Source organism: Camponotus floridanus, unplaced genomic scaffold (assembly GCF_003227725.1).
Source record: "Camponotus floridanus strain SB8 unplaced genomic scaffold, Cflo_v7.5 scaffold1, whole genome shotgun sequence".
In the NCBI taxonomy this organism is placed as follows: domain Eukaryota; kingdom Metazoa; phylum Arthropoda; class Insecta; order Hymenoptera; family Formicidae; genus Camponotus; species Camponotus floridanus.
Window position 1 is genome coordinate 7799466 of NW_020229214.1, and position 21534 is coordinate 7820999.

Sequence of the window (21534 nt, forward strand, 5' to 3'; positions counted from 1 at the left end):
TTTCGCTCAAATGATGTTCGGTTTATAATTTAATTATATCCAACATGCAGAAATTTTTATGCGTTGAATTTTGTTGCAACTACTTTGTTATTACGGATAAAATGTGACTGCCTCAGCTGTCGCTAACATTTCCAAGGAGCAACATACATTCTCTCGCGGATGACAAGATAAACGATCATGCCACTCGATTTTGGCATCGCTTGGCTACGATCGGATATCGTTAGTTTTCTGAAGATGACCCATTTTCATCACGGGTTTATTCGTTTTCGCGTGGTTTCCGCTCGGCTTGTCGCCTATTAATTCCGTTTCAGTGTAGAAAAGAAGAAGATAACTACCATTTCACTCTTTCCGGGCTTCCGTAGCCAGAATCCTGTTAAGCGCCGATTACGATTCAACGAGGCAGAATTTATTGTCTCCCCAGCATCCGTTTAGACGGTTGACAAACCAAGGGCACGATGAAATAATTAATAACAACGTCCGGAAATATAACCGGTTACTTTTAACGGCACAACTTGTTGCAAAAACTCTGAACTCGCGGAACAGATTAAAAATCGATGAATCGGATTCTCGTTTGATGAGTACGTTTAGTAGCAAGATGGCGCAAATAATAAAAAAACATATTCACTTTTTTGCGCGAACAAATGCTTGGAAATCTCGCGACATTATAACATAGGAAAAGAAAATGGCAAATTATCAAATAGAACTATCGTATTCTTGATGTTATAAATATCACTCCTAGATAAATTACGAATTGTCAAATAACTTTATAATATTAATAGTAGAAATAAAATAGAACTATCATTATTGATGTTATAAATATCACTCCTGGATAAATTACGAATTGTCAAATAACGTCATAATATTAACAGTAGAAATAAAATGAAAAAAATGATCGCACGAACTATCACGCGGAAAAATCATTCACATAACACACGAATATATCGACATACACCTCTCTCTCTCATTTCGCACTTAGGTCACGATAAAATAATCAGTTCCACAGAAGCGTCCGTAGGATATGTTTAGCGGCCAATCGCCAAGCGGTCAAAGAGGAGAAGAAAACGAGGGATTAATGAGGGCTACCAGGCGTGTGCACGCTTGTGACCTCCACGATCCTCGCTACGAGCTGCCACGACGCTCGTGAACGAACACATCATCGCATATTTACACGCATACGTAGATCTACTCGTTATCCACAGCGTTTCTGCTTTGTACCCGGTGCACATTACGGTGCATTTTTACATTATGTATCATCATAAAAACACGTATATGCATTAAAACGCGTCTATGAGGCACGGCCGCTTCATCCATTAGGCCCTGCAAGTGGTATGCATAGTTTTCGCGAGTGTTTCGAGGGATGCTGAAAATCTCTGGAGCCTGGGAGAAGTGTAAGTGCAGCTTGAAACCGCGAGAAAAATGAAAAATCAAAATTAATAAAAATTTCAGTAAAAGTTTTGATATTATAATTAGATTTTTTAATGACGAATTTTAAATGCCGCGAAAATGTGTAATCTCATATAACTTTTTCGCAACATTACATTACTTCTCGCGTGTGACATAATTTCCAATTCAAAGTATACGCAAACAAAAGTCAATCCCATTCGGTGGTCAAACAAGTTTTCGCAACTTTATCTCGTGAAATAAATGGAAATTCTCTATTTAACGCACGAGACGTGATTCCATATTTTATATCACGCGATACGACGCGATACGCGAATACGTGGCTTCTGAAAGATAAAGGAGGAGAAAAAAATGGCGCTAAAAGAGAGTCTTAAACCGACTCCGATGGAAGATACTCGCTCACGCACGCGCTCGGAGAATTAGAACGCGTACATCATACGTGGCGTAGCGACCCCTTAACGGGACCCGACGGCGTGTCCATTGTTTATCTTCTCCACAGTTCATACCATAAATAGGTGTACACACATAGCCTGCCTCTTGCCCGAATGGGCCGACACATAGGTGCCACACGGAGACCACGCAAAACGCTCGCGCGCGCAACCCCGATTCCGCTTTCATCCGCCCCGAAAAGAGCCGCGCGAGAGGGAGGCCACGAAACCGACCCTCCGGGCGAACTCCGTATTTCATTCGTGTCGAAACGGCTTGCGCAGCTTTTCGCGAAGGGCGCGAGAGAAAGAGAGATGGGACGAGTGAAATAGGGACCGTTAGGAGAGAATCAAGACAACCCCAGATGAGAATGCGAAGCAGTGGCTGGCGAAAATGCCGTCAGGGAAGGAACGACACCTCGTTCGTTACGTTAGCACTAGATGAGGATTTGTTTTGTCGAGAGGTACAGAACGGCGGGCGGCGAGAAAGAGAGAGAGAGAGAGAGATTTTCGCTCAACGAGCGCTGCGGGGGCGCGTTAAATGTTATCTCGAAATGTCGGGGAAAACTGTTCGCTCGTTGTCGAACGCAGTTTGGTCAGTAACGTGGGCTAAATCGTATCAGTAAAAGAAAATCACGGCTGAAATGCCACAAGTTGAAACGAGATTGACAAAGCTAAATTAACGCGATAGATTTATTAGAAATCTGTACAATTATTTTTTTATCATCTTAATAAATATTTTTATTATCGTGATAAAAATTTTATCTTAATGCGCGATATACCGACGAATTATTATACGTTATTTACCAAAATTCACATATAATGTATGAGCCGTTTATGTTGAAAGTGGCCTAAGTCCATTTTTCTTTTATCTTATACGTATATTTTTAATTTTATTGAAACGCAAACTCTTAAATATCTCAATTTAAATATGAATGGACTTAGGTCACTTTCAAAATAAACGGCTCATATGTTTCCTTTATTTTCTTCTCTAATACAATGATGACTAGAAATGAAAATAAATTATACAAGTATAATGAAAACTTTCTTCTTCACAAATAAACAAAATAATTTAAATTGTATACGAAAATTTTGTGCATTCTATTATTACGCAAAATACTAACAATCGTGAGAAAGAGGTAATTGAGATCCCATCTGAGTAAATGACATAAAATTGGGTTTAAAAAGCTAAAAAAAAACCCTTATATAACACCGTTTTTTATCGTTCATTATTATTTACCATTTATTTATTATATATTATTATTTAATATCCAGTGATTGATGGTTTCTCACTTTTTATTATAAATAAATAAATATTCAGGAAAATTTTTATTTACTTTTAATAAAATTTATGCAATATTTGGTAAAATAATAGCAATTTTATTTACACTAATTCGTCGTTAATAAGAGTGAATATCACTGTTATTTTGCGAACTAATATTTTTCTATTGATATAAAGAATTTACACAAAGTTTTACTTGTAAGATGATATACTTACCGAAAAAAGCGTTGAAGACGAAGAGTAATTTTTTCTTGCGGAACTCTGACAACGGCATCTTTGAACCCTGCGGAGTTAAATAGAGAGAGAGAGGCGTTAGATGTGTACGTAGTGTTAATATTCGTTCGCGATCGAGTGACGATCAGGGTCGATTGTCTCGAGCGACCGACCCCTCTTTTATCCCGAGAGTAAAAAGTAATCGTTGCTCGCTTGTATGTATATCAGGCCACTTTGTATATCAGCCCGATATTTGCGAGGTCATTATGAAAATGGACACGAAGATCGTTTAATGCGATTTACAATTTCTTAAAATATTGAATTTATATGTCCGTTCGTTGAAAATTCGATCGATAATATTTATTAAACAATCTACATTCTTGCATGGAACATATATTTTTTATTTTTATATATTATATATAATTAAATTTAATAGAATTCCGAAATATTTGCAAATAATGTAAGTAACTTGAAAAAATACCGACTTCTAATTATTCCAATAAATTACACAATTATTCCAAATAATTAATAATTAATAAAATGAAATCATTTACAGAACGGTTTGTTGTAAAAAAAACTTTACTAGAATTAATTATTTGGGTAAAAACCGGTTTCCTCTACTCATGCTTACGATTAAAAATTGCGAAGAACGATTAATATTATTTCAAAGAGCTCCTTTTCCTGCACAGTTCTCTTCCAACGACTGAAATGTTTCCCAGCAGCATCAGTCTTTATATAATAATCTCTCGAATTCACAAGAGAGCCTTTCTTTCTAAAAACGATAAGTCGCGCGATTCCTATACCTACTGACGCACGTTTTTATCAAATAATTTTTTTTTACGTCACTACACCGATAATTTGAGTTATCTAACAATCGCAAGCACACAAGCATATCACGGTGTCTAAGTGATGCGTTACTTCGCGCAGTTCCTTCTTTTTTTATTTTTAGATCGGTCTATATAAAGGCAGTCGATAATTGTCGATTATGTCGCGATAAACGACCCCGATTTTCTTTTAAAGGAGATGCGTCTCTCTAACGAGCCCATCGTAATCTAATCAGAATCTAATAACGCGCCACTAATTCGAATTGACACAATAATTCTATTAGTTCTGGTGTTTTCACTAAAATGATAATGATTTATACAAGATTACATATGTAATCTATATATAATTTAAATCACATCTCTAATCACATACGATATTTTATCATCTTAATTTAAAGGTTAAACGAAGATCTTTGAAAGCGAAATTGATGTTAATCATGAAGCAATTGTCGGCGAAATGTATTCTAAAATGCAATCAGGAATGATTGAACTGAAAGATGAATATAAAGTGAATTCGTGTAGATATCCAGTTAAATAATAAATGAATATTCATTACACTACTAATGATATACATTTGACATCAATAACATTTCCGTGCCGTTTGTTATCATTGATGTTCTATATTAATTTTATATTAACGATAAATCATTCACTATATAATTCCAAATAATCTATAAAGTGATTAATTACTCGCAAATTATGCATAATGATATTTCAAAGTGATTTATGGTTTTCTTCTCAATAATGCACGTAATTATATAATTTTATCGTATGAAATAATCAATCACAATATTTATTTAATGTATTAATTCAAATATTTTATTCAACACATTTACATCAGCTTTCGCAAAATTGTGTCGCATTTAATCTGAGTTTTCGAATGGATAGCAGAAACGAATGTTTTCAGTCGCGAAAGCAATTTTATTCAACGCGGGCAGACAAAATTTGTCTATCGTTTTTAAGTATCTTCTTGAATAATGGAATCCTTAAAATCTCATTTACTGTCGCCAACGTCTTTAGCAACGCGTTAATACAAAAAACTTGCCCGTAAAAACGATTCCAAATAGTTTCGATGCAACGCGGCCGCGGTAATTAATGCAAATTAAATTCCTATTACGTCGTATTAAAGTACAGAGGATTATGAAAATCGTTATAAAAGAAAATATCTAATTAAATTTTTGCTAAGAAAAAGATCGATTTAAAATTAGTCGAAGGATCCATACGCAAGAAAGTGGGAAATCTATCTTGGAATCTCTTGTATATCTTCTCAAATAATCGTGATTATAGTATCAACAGCGTTTGATAATCATCGAGAGATATATATATCACTATAAAATGATTAACTTTGCGCTTTAAAATCAGCAATGATACTCGCGTCAAGGTCAATTTTGACGTCAATTTATGTACGGATTTCCAGCGTGTACATTTATCTTATGATCGGGCTCTTGATTAATGACACTGATATAGTAGAAGTGATTGCATAGACTATGAAGCATCGTTCCGTATATATTGCCCGCGGCTTAATAGATAATTCTAATAGTTAATTAAATCAACAATTCGATGCGCGAGTATTCCATATAACAATATGCGCTCGCGCGAGCAAATAGTTGTATGTGTTCATTATCAAATAATTAAAATTCAGTAGAATATATACGGAATCTACATAAGCGCTTGACCTCACCACACACACAAATATATATATATATATATATATATATATATATATGCATAACGAAATTAATTAATTAAAAGCGACCGATATAAATCGGTCAGCGGCTTTCACCGAAATTTCAGTTTTAATTCTGAATTTTGTAATTTGTTCGCCTTGCGGTAGGATTTAACGATATATCGATACATCGCTCACAACATCCTTTATGGTTGTCTATGAATCATATACTAGCGTATGAAGATCCCAATGATGTCATGGTGCAAAGACTATTGTGTCGCGTAAGCATACGCTTGCACTATGGAGACGAAAATGCTATCGCTATCACTACAGTCCCGTTATCTACGTGCGTCGACACGCCAATATCAATTATGTTGCTATAGCGTATAATAATACGTTATATAATCTAATCACTTGCAAGAGAAAGAGAGAGAGATTATTGTATTTTTTTAATTTTGTAGAGAAAAAGATAGCATTATTTATAAGATATAATATATCGAAGAAGATAAATGTATATCAAAGAGTTTTCTCAATATATAATTCTTTACATATATTTAAAAAAAAATTATTTATTATAACACAAATCGGAGAATCTTTGTTACGTAATTTTACCATCGATATAAAAACATTCAAAAATGTACTAAATACTTTTATACCAAAAAAGCAGAACTTTAATCAAGTTTAGTCACTTATCATTTCGTAAAGTGTCAGGAAACGTGTAAGGAAAATCATTGAAGTATTGCACTTCGTAAAATCATGGCCATGTATCTGCCATTCGTCTGATGCACCTTCCGAGATCGAGGAAGGTTTTTTTTTTCTTTTCCGGAGAAAGCACTAAGCATTAATCCTTCCAGTCTTTTTAAAAAACACATCTAATTTACGATGCATTTTATTTAGCAAATCTGTTGAGAGATTCGAATGCAATCCTTTAATTTGCCTACGATTGATATTCTATCTAGCTCGCGAGAATAATCGCATTAGCAAATGATTTATTCGCGTGATATCGCGTGTAATTTTCTCTATTTATGATCATGTTTCCATCTCTCGTTCATCCTCATTTCGTTCATTTTTCTATTCCGTTTAAAGTCTATGATAAAAAAATCATGCACTCCTTTTCAAACTTTTCGCGAAATGTTGACTTACTCCTTCGACACTTTCAACTTGATAATATTTCGACGGAACATCTTCACGTCCATGCGGAAAAGTGATTATGTCTTTTTCTCAGGCCTCGTCGTCACGTTTAAGCCAAACACGATGTAAAATACGAGTCCGTCGTTTCTAAATAATTTCTCGTGTTTGTTACATGCAATCTGTGCGTTTCACGAAGAAAATTACTGAAGCAAAATTCATTAGAAAAAATATTCTACGTTTTTTATACTACTATTTATTTCAATAAAATTTATCTCAAAGTAAATAATGGCTGAAAATGTACATTTAAGGATTTAATAAGGGAAGCAATAAAGGGAAAAATAATTTTAAATATTCAAAGTCTAATAGAATCTATTTAATTTTAATTTATTATTGCACATATCATAAATTTAATATTCTTTCGTCAAATGACAAAATTCTTTTTGCATAAATAATTATCTTCTATCTTATTTCTTTTTAACACTTCTGAGAGAAAACTCAAGAAAATTTTGCAATAATTCAAATCTATATTCTCTCTGAGCGTTTACATTTTCCTCTTTCAATTCTATCTAGAATTGGATCTTTTAAAGTTACTTCCGTGCCGTTTATATATTAATAATATACAATTTGTGTGAGATTCCAAAGTTTCCTTGTCACTAACCTTGTTCCTCACTTTCCTGTAATATCGGACACACTTTGAGGTATTATAATTAATTATAAAACTGTATTAATTTCATCTCTAAATAATTGTACGCAACCGTTTCTGTCGTCGTGGATTTTGCTAGGAGAAGTACGCAAATATTCAATCTCTCCGATGTCGTCCGGATTACACAATAAATACGAGATATGCGCTGCGTCAGTGAGAAAAAATATTCGTAAAAGCCACCGTCTGATTTCGTCTCACGGGGATTCGTTTCGTAAATTTCGGGAAGGTAAACTCAAAGCGAAATAGGATATTAAGCCGTTGACGAATTTGCACATCTAAAATACTTTTCCAGAGATTTTTCTAAAGATAGCATATTCGAGAGAAACAATTAATTAAAAACTGTATTAATTTCTCTAAATAATCGTACGCAACCGTTTCTGCACTGAGAAAAAAATCTGGTTGCATTAATAAGAATTCTGATAGATTCAACCAGTATGTCTGTTGGAAAATGGACGAACCAGAATTCTTAGGAATTCGTAGGAATTACTAGATGAATCTGATTAATTTCTTCCTGTTAAGTTTAATTTTCTTGTTAATAATACCAAATTATCAACACCAAGTCGTCTAAAATTTTTTCCACCTAATTTTAAAAATCTGTTTAATATTCTGAATTCCAATAAGATTATTGGATAAATTCAATCCAGATTGAATAAATTATTTTAAATTCAGTTTGTTAGAAATTAAACTGATAAACAGTGATGCAAGAAGAAGATGCAGCTCAAACACACACAATTAAAGGAGCTAGCGTCCTCTTTCTGGTCTTACTGTTCATAAGAGAAAAAAAATGTGCTTTGAATTTAATGTTAAAACTAGTTCTTTATATATCCATTTATTATTTACTTACATTTATATACGTTTACTTATATTTATATACATTTATTATTTACTTATATACTTTTATTTATTATATTTCATGGCAAATATTGATTACGAGTTAAGTTAAAAGTAGCTCGCCCAGCAAGCAAAAAAGTTAATGTAACAAGAAATTTTATAGATCCAATCAGAAAATATTAATCAAATCCTTATAGTAAAATCTATTGAACGTTCTAGTTATAAAAAATCGAGTCTTATCATGATAACTAGAAATTCTTGTTTGATTTAACCAAAATGCCTTCAATCATATACGTCTTGTTGGTACAATCAAACGATTTTTCTCAGTGTCTCGTCGTGGATTTTGCTAGGAGAAGTATGCAAATATTCAATCTCTCCAATGTCGTCCGGATTACACAATAAATACGAGATATGCGCGCTGCGTCAGTGAAAAAAAATAAAAGCCACCGTCCGATTTCGTCTCACGGGGATTCGTTTCGTAAATTTCGGGAAGATAAACTCGAGGCGAAACTGTAATAGGATATCAAGCTGTTGACGAATTTGCACATCTAAAATATTTTTCCAGAGATTTTTCTAAAGATAGCATATTCGAGAGAAACAATTGCAACAGTCGCAAATCCTATAATAATCCTATAATATGTAAAACGCATATATGAAAATGTGTAGTTTATGTGACATCCATTGAGAATGACGTTGTATTTGTTTCGCGAAACAAAACATTGGAGATTCTATTCGCTATTGTTATTCTTTTAATATTTAAACAATTTGACGCGTTAAATTTTAAAGAATACGATTGTTAATAGTGTGCGAGGAACTGAAGGTATTTACGCAACAATGATGAGACACGAGTAGTTCTCCATTGATTCGTAGAGTGACATCGCGGCGTAACGCGTGGCCTACTTGTATCGTGGGCGGCTTTTAATGTTTAATTAAATCACGCTCTATATACATATATCGAGTAATGTATATCTCTCATTCATGTCATTCTTGTATCATGATAACAGATGCGCTTATAGCTGTTTGTTTAGCCCTAAGTGCAAAAAATGTATGCAATATTTTCGAAAAATTTCCTTTCATGAAATTTACTCTATATTTAATAATAATTTTCGATTGCGTTAAAGCACGATTTAATTAAATGTTAAATTAAACGAAAATTTATAATCTTACCAGAGAACAAATACACACAGCTGTATCAGCTTCCCTAAATGCATGTTGTTGCACAACATCAATAATTGATGAAAATTCAATATTTATTAACGAAAGCCAACACAGCAGCCACATCGTCATGACTAAATTTAGGCAGATGCGTGTACCTTAGCGTGAAAATATTCCTCCCTTCTCCTAGATCGATACACATCGCTACGCACAATGTGCAACGAAATCAAAATTACTTATTAATTATTCGTGCCAATGCTGTTTTGATATATCGATCGAACGCGCGTTTGAAACACTTTTTTTTTTAATCGTAACATTCGCTCTTTATTTCGATGGAGGCGTTAATAACTGGCATATGCACCACTGAGCGCAATTAATGAGGAAACTTTATAACGGAATTCGACCGAGAGCGGCAGCGTGTAACATTTTTATATACGTATTAGACAATGAAGAACAAGCGAATATTAAAATAAAAACCATATCTGTTATCTGGAATTTAACAATTAGAAGCGAAATGGGAATTTATTGCAAAAAAAAGCTTTTTGAAAGTTAATTTAAATCACATTAAACTCTTGAAGGTCGCCAGTAAATAAAATACAAGAAGTAATTAAAAACGACCACACTGGCAAATTTTATTACAGTGAATCACGACGTTTCGACCATGGTTTTGGTTCTTTTCGAAACTTGAACTACAAAAAATTATTTCCAGTATTACACAAAAATAATAAATTATAAAATAAAAAATAAATTACATTGATTTTGAAATCAAAAATGAGCGGCAAGTTAAATACATACAATAATTTAGTTAACTATTCTATCGTGAGAAATAAAGAAATCACTTCGTCAAGATTGTCATGTCAACCATCTCCATCAATACACAGAGAAAGACTAGACAACCTTAGTTTAAATCGGTTAAATATCTCTGTCTCTTGGCGTTTTCAAGTCACAGTGATGATTTAATATTTATAGACTGTTGTTTGATTCTCGATTATACCTATATTTATTATATACATCTTTTTAATATTTATAAAAGTTAGTTTTCCCACGTAAACAGGAGAATATGTACGCTATCAAATTTTATTAATTTTAATTCTTAAATTACACATACCGATAAATATAAATCTTTTCCAATTAATTACGCTTATGGAATTGCGTTTAGCATTAACCGATGCTTAAACAAATATTCATTACTGCTATGTAGAGAGAAAATTTAAATTACAGTTAAATTTGATTGCGTTGAACATTAGGAACATTCACGATTAAAGTGTCATTTGGTAGTCTAACTTTCATTATTCAAATATAACCAACGATTATCTCGATACTTATCATGCTTGATTATCATGAATACAAAAAAACTTATAATGTCCACCTTTTTAATCGACATTTTTCAACATTACTGACAGAGAGTTTTTTTAGTGTATAAATTTCTAGGAATAAAGAGTGTGTCGTTTTGTAAAACGTACTTGAAAAATTAGGTCGAGTTACATTGACACTTCACGAGCGCTAAATTTCACAAATTCCCGCAATAACAGGAGATTTTTCATAGAAAAAAAATCAGAAAAAGAAAATTTCAACAAAACTTCTATTATACCGTATTTTTTAAGGATAATTATCGTTGTATGTTTGATTAATTACAAATGTGCTCTTTATTGCGATAAGCAAACAAAAATATTAGAATATGTAAATTAAACTCTCTGATTCGTGACAATAAATGGAACGAGAATTTTTTTTTTCGAACACTTAATTATTTAGCAAGTAAATGGAGGAATCTTAATAAAAAGATAGTAAGAAATACATCGGTACTACACGATATATTTTATCAGTTTACAGGTCTCGATCATATCGTTACTCTTGTAGAACAATTCGTAAATGGAGAATACACAACAATCCCGATTAAACATGGCACAAAGGAGAACCCAGTTGTGAAACTTCTCTCTTCGTGTTTCTAACTCCCGTAACTTTAGATTGAAACGCACTGTTATCCAAAATATGAATCAACACATCACTTTTATCACTAAACGTTAACGTTATTTTAATACTCTTTCATTAGACATTAAAACTTTTATGAAAGATGAAATTTTTATATGACTAATAGAGGAGGTACATCAATATTATTAGGTAATTCTCTTGAAATTTTATTTTCATGTTACATAGAAAAATGCTTGAAAAGATGGAGTGAATCCCAGCTTTTTTATAAGATATTTATTTTCATGATCCTCGCGAGACTTCGATACGCGTGATAAGAGCAAATTGCTTAACTACAGGAAAACCGTTATCAGGCATAATGGCAGATGCACTAACTATTTTTAGGAGAATATAAAAGCTCTTTTTCTCTTTCTTATAGCAAAATGTTTTACAATAATGTAAAATTAAGTAAAAATAAAGCAGGAAGATCAAAATGTCACAAGTTTAGAAAGAGGAACCTTAGTGACGATAAGGACAATTGTACTTATGACAGAAACATGAAACCCTTGCAACCTTCACTGTTATAACTTCCGGTCACTAAAGGCCACAATGTTATGTCGAACTTAAAGTTCCAGGAACGCGCATCTCACATGTAATAACAATGTAACAATAATCCATAATAACGATGCCAACCACGAGAATAAAAATATCAAATTTTCACGTGATTTAAATAAATCAAGAAAAATAGTGTTTTTTACTCACACAGAATATATAGAAGAGAATTGTCATGGATAAATACACATATAAAAAAATGATATTGCAAATGTCACGTAGATAAAAATACTGTGCAATGAAACTTTGTAACCTTTCAAAAAGCTCTTTAAAAGAACATTTTTGATGAAAATTACTAATGAAGCTACAAAATTACGCGTTTTATATTACTTCATTTATGACTTTTATATCAAAATTTAACATTTATATTAGACATTATATTTTTATAAAAAAAAAAGGAAATATGTCTTGTACAATTTATAAAAATATATTCAATAATTTATAAAAATATATTCAGAAAAGGAAAACGTGCAATTTTTTTTATATAAAAGTACGTCATGTGTAATAAAGATAACGCTTCAAAATATCGTCATAAATTCTAATATAACAATAGTAATAACAATAATAATAGAAAAAAATCATTCTTAAAAGCCTTCACGTTTTTCATTTCGCGGAAAAGTATTAGATTCTATTGAAGCTGTAATCTCATTACAATGTTAATAGATCTTAAATGGAGCAGCTGTACGCATCATGTAGCGACGAATCATCTTTGAGTCGTACAAACGAAACCGGAAGTTCCATTTAAATCGGTCCTCAACTGGGTTTGCGATTGTTGAATGAAGTGCACGTGCACGATGTATTGCATTCATGTAAGTAGCGTAACTAAATTACGCGTGCATGAGTCGTTATCCGTCTTTATGGCGTCTTACATCGCATTACGAGAATTTACAAATATACGAAGCGAAAATAAAGTTACTACATATTTTTGGGTTTAATTAATTTATTTTTAATTTCTATATTTCTATATATCCATTTTTTTCTTTAATTCTCAAAGGGATCTTCACCATTGATTTAGCTAATTTGTTATTAATTAAATAATTTCATTTTTTACTTCTTACTCTCTCTTTATCCAATCATCACGCCTCGTCAAATAAAAATGGAAATAAAAATTATGCAAGAATGGAAACGTATTAAATCTAACGTACTTGGATATAAAGACTCTTAAAGAAAGATGAGTGGAAAGGAAATTTTGATTTCGTGCGCAAAATAGAGAGTTTATTTTCAGGCAAAATCGAAAATTGATTTAATTCTAATGTTCGCATTCCGATAAATTTTCCGTCAAGTATTGTAATTGGATGAAATTACGAATATCACTGAATTAATTAACCCACTTTGACAATCCGTTAAGAAGTCAGGGGAAGATTGAGGAATCTCGTGCATATTTGATCTGATCAGGACTCTATTCAATCTTCGTTCTTAGAGATTTTAAAGAATCTAGCTAATAATTCGTGTCGTTAAAATTGCATATATACTTACTGCATTGATATCGATGTTGTTATAAAATATGTAGGATCGTCCTTGCGACGAAGAAAGTCCATGCGACGAATAGTGTTACGATAGAATAGGATAAGGGACTTTAAAATGGGAATTTTACTCGTGTTTTCTTTACGATAAGAAAGAAATTAACTCCCCTTTAAATTATCGGAGAGAAGATCGTGTACGAAGTCGAGTGTCGACTGCATCTTATTTAATTATTTCACCCGATTGCTTCTCCTCGTTTAAGGAAACACTCGATACATTTTCAATCTACTGCCAGTAATTTAACTTCTCCGGGAAAGTTTGAAGAAACTGACAATCAAATTCGCGTTTCGATGTTTAATCAGAATAATCTCTCATGCTTTCGCATAAATTACACGGTTAATATATTCAAAAGTAAAGAAGAGACAGAAAGAGAGAAAGAATCCCTGCACGCGATCTATTGAAATATAATACATATCAAATTTTTTTTCTAACAAGATATTTTCATTTTTATAGTCAATTTATTCAGGTTTTTAATTAAAATATGTATGGTTTGTGCGTATGTATATATAGTATGAGTCGTGTTAACCTCGACGTCAGTTTGAACAAGAGCTGACGCTTGCCTGTGGTATTTTTTTAATTTGACCTCGCTAAAATTTCCATGATGGAGCCGCTTATTCTGATACATTGACGATACGAGAAAACTTTCGATTCATGCATCCCGGCTTAAGCGTACTTTTCAAAATGAGACAACAAAGTCAATAAAAGTGCGCTCCGGCAAATTGCGCATCCTCAATTTAATGTACCGTGTACCTAATTAAACAAACTCGGCGGAATAAAATGCATTCGTCGGATAACGATCGCGTATAATCGACGCCTGTCCCGATATTAATCCTTCGTAGTTTATTCAGCGGCACGTTGAAAAATATATAATATGTTCCATTGCGTGATGGAAATAAAATACATAAAATTGCGTCCGCCGCTCGAATCGATGACAATTACAATATCTAGCAGTAAAATGCATAAATTAATGATATATAATATATATTATTAATTTGTGCGCTTACACTACTCATCTCTATGAGTCTTTATGTGTGTATATGTGGGAATATATATGATAGCAATTATATTATTGAATATTTGTGTCTGTGAATAAAATTATTTTATATTGAATTATGTGAAATATTGCGTTCTAAAACTACGCATAATGATACAGATTACAATGATTTTATTCACGCTATTTTCATCGATGTATGACGTCCACAAAAAATTACAGAAAACTAATATAATTAGTACGCTTTATATAAATTTTCATATAAATTATTATAAGTTGATGGATCGTTATCTATACTAATCTCTCAGTGAAACTCAGTTTACTTTGCTTATTAACCAAGTAATTATAATAAACGTATTATGTTAGTCTTCCGTGAATACAATACATTCATACGCCCAAATTCTGTTCCTTAGTAAATTATATTGACAAGCTAACTACTACAGACTGTTTCTGATAGTAGTTGAATTAGAAACTACAGCTGTAACAACATTGTATTATCTCGCTTTGTGAGAGAAATCAAAAGAAATATTAATAATAAGAGAAAGGCGCAAATTTAATTATTATAATAACAAACAATATTTTCATCTCAAAAATGCAATATATAAATTTCAAGATGAAAAGATGAAGAAACTAAGATAATTAAAAAAATTATCCATATCTGTATCTAATTTTTAAAATTCCCCAAGTTATAAATTTAAAAAAAAATAAAATTTAAATACACAGTCGTAGAAATATTCCAAGTCGCAATCTTCAATTTTCATAAGTTCAGATTTAAGTGGAAACGAACCTTTCGACTTCTTAACGCGATAAGATGGGAAATGCCGCGTATGAATTTTTTTTTTCGCTGGATTCTACCAAGTATCGTAAATCTTAATCCGCAGTCGTGCGCGAACGAACATTTCTCATCGACGGCGTAAATTCGCAACGAAAGAACAAGCGGGATTACTCTGATACCGACATTCGCCTACGGCGCAGAAACGTCACTCTGCGTTCGAAATTAATTATTCGCTTCTCGTGATGCGCGCGTAGAAGCGCCGATAACTTTTTGCCCTGAATTGATACCCTTCTGCGCGCGAATCCGGCCGAGGATTTTTCGATAAGTGAAACTAGAATCTTGAAAGCCCGCGACCTGGACGATACCCAAGAAAGGTTGTCGCGCAAGCAACGGTTTGCGAGGTGTCATCGCGGCAGGCGAATTCTCTGGCTCTCCTAATGATCGATCGAAGCATCGTCGTCGACGCGACCCGCGCGACCATTAAATTAACCATCTTCTCAAAGTCTAACCGCCCCCTGTCCTTTACACTCGCTTTGAAGCGTGTTCTTCGTTACATGTCGAGATGTAACGAAGTGTGCGCGAGTCTAACATTTGGCCGTATTCCGCACCGAGAGCAAGTAACAGGGAACGCTTAAGACATGCGAACGGATTCGAGAAGACGATTGGGTATGGATTAAACGCGTCGATTAATGCATATCAAGGATTAGTCTAATTGCTTTCGTAACGAGATCTGTGCGAACGCATGTATCTGCCGATAGAATCCGATTAGAATCAACTTCAATCAGCTGCAGGCAACTCCTCTGTTCCGAATAGGAAGAGCGTTGAACAGGTTGCATGATTCGAATAGACAGTCTCGATGACCCATGGCACGATTGCTCGATTAGGCTTAATCTAATATTAGACTTAGGCCGACTTGGGCAAACACGTGCGGCTTATTATCAATTCAATGTTCGTGATCGTCTGACACAAGGCTTAAATAGATTGAATTAGAATCGTACGTGATATAAGGACTATAAAATTAATCTCATATTGCAGCTCGACATAGCAGCAACATGGCTTATCGTAGGATATCGTCGAGCTCAGAATGAATATATATATAATGGCCGTGAAGTCACCCGAATTGATAGACTCTATATCTCTCTTTTGGGAGCTAATCTTATTTATTCATATATTTCACGAATATTTTATATGTATACGAGAGAAAGTAATCTGCAAGGATTCTCAAACTGGAAATGATCCCTCCATTAAAAATGAAAGCTATCGAAGTCATTATTAAAGTTTTCACACGCGACTTTCTCCTCGTGAAAGTTTTGCAGATTCTCTGTCAGAATTTTTGAAGGAACGTTGTACGATAAATTATATATAAGCTTCCGAGGAAATTTTTCTGATATTGATATTTTCCTTCTTTCTTCAATCTTTTCAGCAACTGTCATATATTACAATAGTACAAATAATAAATTTTCATTCTCCGTAATTGTCTATCGTTTTACGCGATTCGCGCATTGAATTCGAGACGAGGTATATCTTGTAAATTTCGTAATTATCGATAATTATAGAACATCGACCGTAAACGGATCTCTGAATTTAATCGAATTAGTAGAAGTCTAACACGGCTAAAGTTTCACATCCGCGAGTTGCGCGAGCCCGCTTCAGAAATCGCATAATTAGGGGGTCGGTTTCTGCACTCCGTCAATCAATTAATTAGGTACAGTTCTCGACTGTTACCAAACGAGAAATTCAAATCGTCATTTCACGTAATTTCAAAGAAAACATGTGTATATGATAACATTTTCCATGCGCCCATGTTGGATAGTTTCGCGAGTGTACTCTATATTTGATTACGCTGTAAAAGATATACAACTTTGTTAGTAACATCGTACGCTGCGTGAAAACGTAATTAAGGTAAGCTTTGAGTTTGACGAAAAAGATGAATAAGATTCGCTGCGTGATCGCTTTCTCGATACTCGATCGAGTCCTCCGATTCCGATGTACGTGTATGTGTGTGTAAAATAAGTAAGAGAGAAATTTATTCTGCGATAGTAAACGATCGCGAGCCGATACTTGCGAAGTTGCTGTAGTTTCACAAATAAGGTAATCCATTAGAATAACAATGCGGGATGAAAATTAATCGAACTTTATAAAATATCGTTTGATCGCTCCCTTTCGCGAGGAAGTATCTCACGATAAGGAATCTTGTATTTGTTAACGAATGCACTGCAAACTAAGCCGTCGCAACACGTATAGTAAAGTTTACAAAGTACACTCTCCTCCAGTTCTTAACAGTCTCTCCGAGCTTAAGACCATTGAGTGTTCGTTGCAATTCTCTTTACAGTACTAATTAACGCGTATCGACGTAAATTACGTTTCACCGAAATGTTTCTCTTCGACAGCTAATGCAGGCGAAATGCATTTGCGATGGTCTTGAATAAATAATGACATAATGGAGCGAATGTGCGAGCACAGTACGGGATGATGTTTAACGAGATCAACTCTAAATTTATTAATCATCGATTATGATTCTCGTCACGCTCGGTCGTTCGATGCCGCATTCATTCGCCGAAGCCTCGAAACGCACATCCAATCATTGATTTCCCATGCCTGAATTCAATCAATCGCCCCGTTCTTACTTGCATTTACCTTGTCGGCGTTTTGTGCATATGGCAGATAAAGTGACGCAACCCAACATATGCTGTCAATCGATAAATTTATCTTATCGCTTTGAACGGTGTATGAACAAGTTATGAATAGATCCTATACAAGTTAATCAATTTTTTTTTAATTATAATCAAGATACGCGACAAAGAGAGGGAGGGAAGAGGAAGAGAGTAAACGTGCGATTGATTAGAATCCTACTTTGCGCAATTTTGATTTTTTTTCTTTGTATGAGAAAATCTCTCATTAAAATGTTGAATAAAAATATTTTCATTTTAATATAAAAAAATTAAAGCATATTTTTCTACAACGCGTTACAAGACGCAAATCACTGCCGTAACAAAATGCTCGAGTGATGAATTACGCGTATGATTAAAAATAAACACTTGTTTGCACGAACACGCTGTTGCAGTATGATTAAAGTATCTCGGTTATAAAATACGAGAGATAATTCCGCATTTGAAAAAGCGAGTGGAGGAAATTGCTAATTTGCACAACTTAATTTCAACGTACGGATATTATAATGAAATCTTTTTCTTCGCTCGGCTCTCTTGTTCTCGTCAAAAGTAAATTTTAATTCGGCATTTGCGAGATGCGAGCGATCAATGTTTGCGATAGATACACCACTTGTTAAATCGAATTTGCGCACGCCATTTATTGAAAATAGACAAAGTGACATTTGACGAGTGTTATTTGACAATCGATTATACACATAGGTCGTAAAGCAGGATAAAGAGCAAAGCATTGTAAAGCATTGTCATGATGTCGTCAAATGTTTTTTTTTTTTCTGATGCTATAAAATAACTCGCACCATGAAAAAAAATGCTTCCGCTGCTTTCCGCGCAGTAAAATAACGCTCGGCTTGACCCTCTACTTAATTATAGATGTAAAGAAAGGTGTTGTTAAAAGTTGCGCGGCAAGAGAGTACACACAAAGGGAAAAAATGTGACGCACGTAGCGAATCGAAAATCTCTCTCTCTCTCCCGCGAACACATATATAGTATTTTCGCAAGAAACGCACCAGAGATCTGCATAAATGCCTTCCGGCAAATGCGTTTTTAATTTCTTCAGAATTGTTGCCACCGTTCTTTACGATAAATTCTAGGATAAAAATGTCGCTTCCTTTCTGCTACTTAAATTCGGATTGACTCTGGCGAATTCATTTTTAATAGATATTTTAACGACGTCTTAACGACGCATCTCGCGCGGAAAAAAAGATAATTTTCTATCTATATTTCGTTATCTGTTCCACTGGTACCGTAAGATGCAATCATTACCGATGTTTCCTTAATTTTACGTTTGTTTTTGCCATTAAGACAACTTTTGCGGCCCGCGAACCGCCAATTTCCGCGTGTTTGTTTGAGTCAATTTCCGAGGTTTTCCTACGAATGGCATTTCGGGTCGCACTTAAGGTACCGTTTAGTGGATAGCCGAATGCATATTGTGCACCGCGCACTTGTAGGGATGCGCGTTAAATTGCTGCAGAGACGACTGTGTTCCTATGAAACTTCAGAGATGAAATCATGTTAATATTGTTTTGCATTTATTGCCGCTTTTCTACCGAGAGAGAGAGAGAGAAAGAAAGAGAAATTGAACATCGTTACAATAACGATTATATTCTTTTTATTCTCGCATGCAAAAACCGAGGAATGCAACGAAATGCATTCCTTTCGCGGTTTTAATTTTGTTCGGACTCGAAATATAAACTTGTTTAAATATTGCCAAAATATATACTGTTTCATAATAGTTTACATTGTTTAACTTTCTTTTATCGAAAAAGATTCCTCAAGAAAGATTAATTTAATGCGCGCTCCAAAAGAAGATGTAATTTTGTTTAAAAGTTTTACTTAAATAATGAGAAACCACACATATATCACGAAAAAAAGTGATAGCTATTAAATTGAGAGTATTGTGAAAATTTAAAGATTTTGAAGAATCATTAATAAATAGTCGCAAAATAAACAAATAGATAAAACAATAAGAAGAAACGTTATTATTGTAAAACGTGCAATTAGTAGTAATATCAGTAGGATAGAAACGGTTGAGTAAATGCATTTGGAATTACATTGCCATTACGGTGTAGTATTAATGTTGTAGTATCACATTGCACAGTTTGAGATTATCCTTATTTCTCGGTACATATTTGCTTACATAATCTTCGTATTATAAGAAATGTTTGTTCATTAATTCCGAAAGAGAGAAAAAAGCGCTTGGATTAGATTAATCGATCTTTCTCAGATATTTTAAAATAGAAGCGATATACATATTATTAATATTAAACATGGCCGGAAGCAAAAAGGAAAGACATGATTGAAATTTTTCTTTTAAAAAAAACATCTTAAATATAATATAGTGACAAAATTAACATACTTACAATTTTAATAAAAGTATATAATGCAATAACTTTTTTTCTTTCTCTCTCTCTACAAATAAATAGAAAATATCAAACTGCTTATTTAATTCTATCGCAAATTGACAAGGTTCGCGTAAATTTGCATTTTTTAAATAAACATAATGGCTTTGTTTTGCAATTTCAATAACGTTTTAAAATTACGCATCTCGACTCAATTCTGCGCAAAAATATGCAAATTCTTTCATATCAATAAATAACATTGTTACAGCGCCTGTCCGACAATTCTACAGCATCGTATTACTGTTCACAAATGAAGTTGAAGGTAACTTTTGTTTTGCAGCATAGCAAATTAATCAATAAAAATTTTATCGCTACATATCTTATGCGATTGACTATGCAGACAAACGAAAAGCCAAAATTACCAAGAGCATTCTTGCGCTTTCAAATGTTGACTGTGGAAAGTGCAATCGAACAACTTGCCGAACTTGCTCTGTTATTCTACCGACGAATTGTGTTTGTGTAAATAATTGAGACTTTGATTGGCATGCGGAATCAATATATGCGATCGAATTGATGTATTTAAGAAAGATTTAAAATGCACTACTAATCTTCATGCACTTGATATTTTATTTGCAATAGAGTCATATTGAAAGAATTAATATGATTAATAGTTAATCGAAGATATAGAAAATCATGCTACATCGAAATAAATTTCTTGAATCAATAAACATCAGCTTTCATTTTCATCGTTTTGCTCTTAAAATATAACGTTCTATTGCGCGCGATTGATTAGTAATAAAAACAAGATTAAAATTACACGAAGTTTCGATTAACTCCATAATGGTCGAAATCGTTTAAAGAATTGACCTGTCTGGTCTTAGTAATACATTATATAATTTGGATCGCATATTTTATGACGTTTTATTTCTGTTTTCTGTTCGAAAAGATTTTTCAATTAAATAATTGCAAATTTATCAAAGAAATTTATATTAAATCCATTTTAGAGAAGATCTGTAATTTAAAATTCGAGTCCTATCCACAATATTTATGCGCATAAAAATGTTTTAAATTATTTAAGTATTAAATGTTTTGAA

The 21534-nt window shown here is 33.3% G+C and overlaps 2 protein-coding genes across 3 annotated transcripts in view; one reads left to right on the plus strand and one right to left on the minus strand.

The window, feature by feature from the left end:
- The window catches only part of LOC105251324 (basic phospholipase A2 homolog 1), an 84156-nt gene that overhangs the window by 9468 nt on the left and 53154 nt on the right, over positions 1-21534 (plus strand). The window lies entirely within an intron of this gene.
- Positions 1-21534, minus strand: part of LOC105251328 (calexcitin-2) — a 29901-nt gene that overhangs the window by 2177 nt on the left and 6190 nt on the right. Inside the window, exons 1-2 of one of the 2 annotated variants that reach the window (XM_011258044.3) lie at positions 3953-4131; positions 3325-3391 (exon numbers count right to left, since the gene is read on the minus strand). In XM_011258044.3, coding sequence (XP_011256346.1) covers positions 3325-3382 — 58 coding nt within the window. In that variant the 5' untranslated portion in view covers positions 3383-3391; positions 3953-4131. Of the gene's footprint in view, positions 1-3324; positions 3392-3952; positions 4132-21534 lie in introns of those variants that run through there. The other variant, XM_011258045.3, reaches the window with a different exon arrangement.